The sequence below is a fragment of the Dendropsophus ebraccatus genome, chromosome 2 (assembly GCF_027789765.1).
Source record: "Dendropsophus ebraccatus isolate aDenEbr1 chromosome 2, aDenEbr1.pat, whole genome shotgun sequence".
Lineage (NCBI taxonomy): Eukaryota > Metazoa > Chordata > Amphibia > Anura > Hylidae > Dendropsophus > Dendropsophus ebraccatus.
The window spans coordinates 214211035-214218534 of record NC_091455.1 but is presented as its reverse complement, the minus strand read 5'-3'; the positions used below and the strand labels follow the sequence as shown (position 1 = coordinate 214218534).

The 7500-nt window shown below is 45.6% G+C and overlaps 2 protein-coding genes across 3 annotated transcripts in view; one reads left to right on the top strand and one right to left on the bottom strand.

The window, feature by feature from the left end:
- The window catches only part of SRI (sorcin), a 10981-nt gene extending 5538 nt beyond the window's left edge, over positions 1-5443 (top strand). For both annotated transcript variants that reach the window (XM_069959465.1, XM_069959464.1), the window contains exons 2-8: positions 126-200; positions 529-598; positions 3065-3108; positions 3824-3971; positions 4261-4374; positions 4847-4905; positions 5249-5443. In XM_069959465.1, the coding sequence (XP_069815566.1) occupies positions 126-200; positions 529-598; positions 3065-3108; positions 3824-3971; positions 4261-4374; positions 4847-4905; positions 5249-5275 (537 nt within the window). In that variant the 3' untranslated portion in view covers positions 5276-5443. The remainder of the gene's footprint in view (positions 1-125; positions 201-528; positions 599-3064; positions 3109-3823; positions 3972-4260; positions 4375-4846; positions 4906-5248) is intronic.
- Positions 5444-5769: 326 nt separating this feature from the next.
- DUS3L (dihydrouridine synthase 3 like) overlaps positions 5770-7500 on the bottom strand; it is a 17589-nt gene continuing 15858 nt past the window's right edge. The window contains exons 13-14 of the mRNA XM_069959463.1: positions 6507-6635; positions 5770-5908 (exon numbers count right to left, since the gene is read on the bottom strand). Coding sequence (XP_069815564.1) covers positions 5836-5908; positions 6507-6635 — 202 coding nt within the window. The 3' untranslated portion in view covers positions 5770-5835. The remainder of the gene's footprint in view (positions 5909-6506; positions 6636-7500) is intronic.

Here is a 7500-nt window from a genome sequence, read left to right as displayed (position 1 = left end):
CGCTACAGGTTCCCAACCTTTTGCTTCTCCTCCAGCTGTTTGAGAACTACAACCCCCAGCATGCCTATAGTAATACGTCTATACTTCCTATGTTGTATATCTTACTGGTTTTCTTTCCCTTCCAGTATGGCGCTCCTCCGGGCGGTGCGTACCAGCAGCAGGACCCCATGTACGGATACTTCTTAGCTGTTGCAGGACAAGTAAGTTATCGTAGTTATCCATGACCTATCCGCCAGATACTCCGTAACGCTATAATAGACACGGCCAGCGTTGGGCCCATTACCCCACCATGTTATCAGGGACGAGGAACCTGCCGCCCGCCAGCTGCTGCAAAACTACAACTCCCATCATGCCTGGAGAGCCAGAGCTTTAGCTGTCCAGACATGATCTAGCTGGAGGCCGCAGGTTCCCTGTCAGTGATCTAGAGACTGAATGCTGCGCAGCTTTCTCCATTCACTTGTATAGGAGCCACAGAAGCAGCCGAGCGGAGTAGTCCTCTATGCTGTGACCACTGTTCTTCTCTCCTAGGATGGACAGATAGACGCTGAGGAGCTGCAGAGATGTCTGTCCCAGGCCGGCATGTCTGGAGGATATAAACGTAAGTGCTGGGGGGGGTACATATACGGCCGCGTCCCTCCCGAGTGACCAATGCTCCGGCAGAGTGGTATGGCCGTCGGTGTCAGGTCTGGTGCGCTCGGTGGACTAGGGAGTAGTCTGCTCATGTTCGGTCCACTGAACACTATAGACAGGGCAGGGGTATATGTCGGTATACCGATCTGCCAGCGTATCCCTGGATGCTGATGTGAGGAAAATTATCAGAGTTGGCGCCAATGGAAAGAGCGGTTACCCGTAGCAACCAGATTCCACTTCCTGTATTTCAAATTTAAAAAAACAAAAGCAGTGCCTTGATTGGTCTCCATGGCAACCAGCTCCCGCTCCTGATCCTCCCGCTCCTGATCCTCCCGCTCCTGATCCTCCTTCCTGGTGTTGACTTCAGTGTAGAATCTTACTTATATGTGAAATACTAAGGTATTAGTATACTAAGTAATAGAATTAAAGGAAAGTAACGGGACCCCTCTGCGTCACCCATAAAGCTTATAGGAGTTCTCTAGTTAAATTGGCAACAATAGCCAAAGAGGTACTCCTGAGAAAAAAAAAATTAAATCAACTAATCTTACTTATTAGCTGCCGTATGTCCTGCAGGAAGTGGTGTATTCTCTCCAGTCTGACACAGTGCTCTCTGCTGCCACCTCTGTCCATGTCAGGAACTGTCCAGAGAAGGAGAGGTTTTCTATGGGGATTTGCTGCTGCTCTGGACAGTTCCTGACATGGACAGAGGTGGCAGCAGAGAGCACTGTGTCAGACTGGATAGAATACACCACTTCCTGCAGGACATACGGCAGCTAATAAGTACTGGAAGACTGGAGATTTTATTATAGACGTAAATTACAAATTTGTGTATAACTTTCTAACACCAGTTGATGTTAAAAGAATTTTTTTTTCTCCGGAGTGCCCATTTTAATTGCAGATTTTGGACTGAAGCATACGTGCAGGTCCTCAGCACATCTGCAGCCGCCCTATGTGAACATGGCCCTAATGTATGTCACACAGTCTCTAAATAATAAATACATCTTATTAATTCTCCATTACTGGCAGCCATTAGATCTGACAGTATGTGATGGATCCTGACTAACGTCTCATTAGACGTCGCCTCCATCTGTAATCTCTGTATATCACACGTATTAATACATAAGTAAATAGTCACAGCTATAAACCAGGTATAAAGGGCACCGGAGGCTGCGTTACTGATTAACCCGACGGGATTATCAATCATAATTCTCCTACGTATGACGGGGTATGTGCACGGGTGAGGTCAGGTTGGTGAGGAGGAGGAGGGGCGCAGTCATCAGGATCAGTGAGGATCTGATGGATCACTAATCATCTCTTATCACTGATATCTAATCATTGTGATATCCTAGATACAGGGCTGGGCGAGATGGCCAAAATGTAATCTCCTTTTTGCTAATTATGATGAGTGTAGTAGTAGAGGCTTGGTGGATGAGGGGTGTAGTAATAGTAGATGTGTAGAAGATGAGGGCTATAGTTGTAGATAAGGGCAGTAGTGTGAGTGGTCATAATAACTGTGGTAGTAGCGTTATGGGGGCACTGCTCTGTTATGGGGACACTTCAGTATGGGGGCAACTATATGATGGGAGAACTGTTCAGTATGGGGGCTCCTAGACAGCAGCCCCCCTACTGAACAGTTCTCCCATAATATAGTTATGTTGTCTCTCTTCAGTATGGGGGCTACTAAGTGGATTGGTCAATGCTGTGTCCCCCACAGGCCCCTGACACACAGTGCTGCACCCTCAGCACTGCCCCTCACACCTGTCACCGGAGCCCTCCTCACACATACCGCACCCGACCCCCTTCCCCTAACTCTCACCATCTTGCTGCCAGCTCTGTGGACCACCTCTCCCCGTGCTAAGACCTCGGCCCCCGGCCTGTTGTGGTCCAGTGTCCAGACCCGATGCCTCCTCCCCTGGGTTGGGATCTCGTGGGTGTGGGCGGCCCGGCTGTGATCTCGGGGGGGGGGGGGGGGTAGATGGTGGAAATCTCCTGGGTGCAGGTGTCGCTCTGACCTGCAGGAGGCGCAGCTTGCTGCTCTAGGCCCTGTACAGGCTGGAGGCCAGCGGTAACTGTGCGCCACTAATATATATTTATTATATGGGCCACATGGAGACACCACATCATGTGATTACAGTGACAGCTCTTTGTTTTATTATCCATAATTAGAAAAACATGACCGATTTCTTCCACAAACAGCGCCAGCCCTGTCCTCAGGTTGTGTGCGGTATTACAGCTCAGTTCCATTGAACTCAATGGAGGCAAGCTATAATATCACACAGTCTGTGCGATGGGTTCCCCTTAAATTACTTTAAATTAAATCTACAAATGTAGAAAGATTATGATTTTTTTTTTTTTCATGCAAAGATAAAGTTCCAGCTAAGATTTATGTAACTTTTTTTTTTTTTTTTTTTTTTTTTTTTTTTTTTTTTTACAGCTTTTAACTTGGAAACCTGCAGACTAATGATCGCCATGCTGGACGTATCCTTCTAGGAGTACAAGAAATCCTCCAGCCATTGCCGTGTATTGTGCGTCTTTCTAACTAAAAATATAAACCCAGTAGGGGGCAGATACTAGAGATACTAACAAGACTCCATTATGTGTGTAAGTACGGCATGGGCCTCCAGCAGCGGCTGCCATATTACAGACCCGTGTATACGTCCAGCGGTGAATATTCTATTTCTTTCAAATAACTTGGTGTCAGAAAGTTATACAGATTTATAACTTACTTCTATTTAACAATCTCTAGTACTTATCAGCTGCTGTATGCCCTGCATGAAGTGGTGTATTCTCTCCAGTCTGACACAGTGCTCTCTGCTGCCACCTCTGTCCATGTCAGGAACTGTCCAGAGCAGCAGCAAATCCCCATAGAAAACCTCTCCTGCAGCAGAGAGCTCTGTGTCAGACTGGAGAGAATACACCACTTCCTGCAGGACATACAGCAGCTGGTAAGTACTGGAAGACTGGAGATTGTTAAATAGAAGTAAATTACAAATCTATATAACTTTCTGAAATCAGTTGATATGAAAGAGATTTTCACCAGAGTTCCCCTTTAACTTAAGGCCTTTTTGTACGGACGTTTTTGATGCAGTGCGGCCACATTTTTTGTAGCCATAATATTATACGGCCCCTGAAGGTGTGGATGAGGTTGTGGTGTAATCCTATAAGACTGTGACTTCCTTAACCTCCTCTGAAGAGAGACATGTCGGGCAAGATGGGCTTCAATGAGTTCAAGGAACTAGGGATGGCGTTAAATGGCTGGAAGCAGAACTTCATGTCCTTTGATGCAGACCGGAGCGGCACAGTTGATGGGATGGAGCTTCAGCGCGCTCTGGGGACTATGGGTGAGTAGGAAACTATCACTTCTATGGTGCAGAGACTTAGAGGGGTTGTCCAGATGTAGAACATGGCTGCTCTCTTCCAGAAACAGCTCCTCTCTTGTCCTCAGATTGGGTGCGGTATTGTAGCTCAGTTCCTTTTTGAACTGAATGGAGCTGAATTGTAATACCGCACACAACCTGAGGACGGAAGTGGCGCTGTTTGGGGTCTATGAAGTCTGGGAAGCTTTAGTGTATGGGTTAGGGTAGAAGGGGTGTCCCTCCGTACATATACACTATCCTCTCTATGTTACAGGATACCGGCTGAGCCCCCAGGCTCTGAACGTCATCGTCCGGCGGTACAGCACCCACGGCAGGATAACGTTTGATGACTACATCGCCTGCTGTGTGAAGATCCGAGCGCTGACAGGTCAGTGACTGCATTATACTTGGTGTGGTTCTCTGCGGCTGTTATATCGAGGGGGGGGGGGGTCATTCTCCGGTTATGTCTAAGGGCCCTATTCCACCGGACGATTATAGTTTGCATAATCGTTAACGATCTCAAACGACCGCTATTGCGAAAGACCTGAAAACGTTCACTCATTTCAATGGAACGATAATCGTTACTTATGATCGTAATTGCGATCGTTTTGTCTTCGCTATTTATTCGCTATTGCGTTTGTCTATTGCGAACGACCAAACGATGTCTTATTAAATGCGAACGATTTGCGAACGAGCAACGCTAAAAATAGGTCCAGGTTTCTCATTCGGTCGTTAATCGTTAACTGCATTTTAACCGAACGATTATCGTTTAGATTCCAACGATTTAACGATAATCTGAACGATAATCGTCCGGTGGAATAGGGCCTTAACGTTAATACGAGCTTCTCCATTGTTTGCAGACTCCTTCAGGAGACGAGATGTCGCCCAGCAGGGGGTGGTGAATTTCCAGTATGATGATGTGAGTAATGGGATAACACTTTTCTTCCTCCGGAGTACCCCCTTAGCTTCCCCAGAGACACCTTGCACCTCTCTGATCCTTCCACCAGCTATATTAAGTGACCGCTCTATACTAGATAAGGCTGGGTTCACACTACGTTTTTTGCACAAAACGGATGCGTGTGTGTGTGTGTGTGTGTGTGTGCACATCTGTTTACATCTGTTTTTCCATTCCAATTTTATGGAAAAGGATCAAAACAGATGCACACATGCATCCTTTTTTTTTTTTTTTCAAAAAACTGATTGCAAAAACAGTGTGAACTCAGCCTCAACACATTATTATTTTTTTTTTCCCTCCTCCTCAGTTCATACAATCCGTTATGAGCGTCTGACGATGTGAGGACCCTGGAGCCGGATTCAGTACATTTTGCCTGTAACCAGCACCGCTCCGTTTATAATCCCGGATAACCACTAGCCTGTGTATATGGAACATCCTGTGTGTTTTGTAACTAGTTTATTTTTTTTTCTTGTATTTTTAATAAATGCAAAATGTAACTGAATTGTTGCTGCAGTGGTTCCTATTAAAGAGGTTATTCAGTATTAGGAAAAACACAGCTACTTAATAATAGCGCCACCCCTGTCCTCAGGTTGTGTGTGGTATTACATGTATAAACTGACTAAAAGAATAAAATCTACCATCTGAAAAAACAAGAAATTCACTATCTAATCTGAGTTGGTAAGAAGAGATATCTGTGAGCGTTCCCTTTAAGGCTTGTTATACATTAGGTGACCCTACTTCCAGTCCCGGCTGAGCCCTGGTCACGGATAATGGAAACAAGGGTCCAGAATATCCCTCAGTCATTCACATTCTAAAGAGTTTATTAAAAAAAAAAAAAAAAAAAAAAAAAAAAAAAAGCAAAAATTCTGTGAAAACCGTCTGTAATAAAACTTCTCATTTATAAGAATTGGCTTTGTGCTTCGGCAGGAAAGTGAAGTTTGGAGGAACCGGACCCAGAAACATTTCACTGCAAGAGAGAGGAGAATCTGATAGACAACGCAGTACTATAATGCAGGCTAAAGGGGGTCTGGGGTATAGCACATCGCTAAAAATCCATAGATTCTGGGACTATACACAAGGATCCTAACAGGGGGGCGGGGGAAGTGGATGAAACTAAACCTTAAAATATAGAAAACTTCAGTATTACACAAATATAAATACTGTAATACTTCATCTGCCCTCTGGAGGCGCTGCAGGGAAACACTGTACTGCAGGGATGGGGAACCTTCAGCATCCAGACATGATAGGAGTTTAGGTCTTACCACAGCTGGAGGACCAAATATTCCTGATTTAGTGGGACAATCTATTATCAACTTCGACTCAATGAGGGAGATTTATTAAATATGGTGTAAAGTTTAACTGGCTGTTACCCCTAGCAACCAATCAGATTCCACCTTACATTCCTCAGACTTAAATGAAAGGTGGAATCTGATTGGTTGCCAGGGGCGACTGAGCCAGTTTCACTTTACACTATGCTTAATAAATCTCCCCCTATTAATCTGTTACCTATATACTTGTGTGGTGTACACCCCCCCCCCCCCCCCCTGCATCACATGACCCTTTACCTGATCTTTATCCAGTCCCCCACATTCTGACTGGCCATTATGGTCTCCAGGTAGTCTCTTCCCATATAGTATGGAGGTCTCTCATTCAGCTTCTGAGGCAGGCGCTCCAATAAACCCACGGGGATATACCTGCCGGAGAGGAAGACCAACGTATACACTCACTAAATCCACTGCACGTGCTCACAGCCCGAGGGCAAGAAGGTAGGGTGCGGATTATATATAACAAAGTGTGAACAGTCTGAGGGCAAGAAGGTAGGGTGCGGATTATATATAACAAAGTGTGAACAGTCTGAGGGCAAGAAGGTAGGGTGCGGATTATATATAACAAAATGTGATCACAGCCCAAAGGTAGGGTGCGGATTATACATAGCAGAAAGATTGAACAGGCCGAGGGCAGAAAGGTAGGGTGCGGATTTATATAACAGAATGTGATCACAGCCTGAGGGCAGGGAGGTAGGGTGCGGATTATATATAACAGAAAGTGTGAACAGTCTCAGGGCAAGAAGGTAGGGTGCGGATTATATATAGCAGAATATGATCACAGCCTGAGGGCAGGAAGGCAGGGTGTGGATTTTATATAGGAAAGAATGTGAACACAGCCCGCAGGTAGGGTGTGGATTATTTATAGCAGAAAGTGTGATCACAGCCAGATGGTAGATTGCGGATTATAGCAGAAAGTGTGAACACAGCCCGAGAGCAAGAACATAGGGTACGGATTATATATTGCAGAGAATGTGAACACAGCCCAAGGGCAGGACAGTAGGGTGCGGATCATCTATAGCAGAAAGTCTGAACACAGCCCAAGGGTAGGAAGGTAGGGTGCGAATTATAGCAGAAAGTGTGATCACAGCCCAAGGGCAGGAAGGTAGGGTGCAAATTATATATAACAGAATGTGATCACAGCCTGAGGGCAGGAAGGTAGGTTGTGGATTTTATATATAGCAGAAAATGTGAACACAGCCCAAAGGTAGAGTGCGGATTATCTATAGCAGAG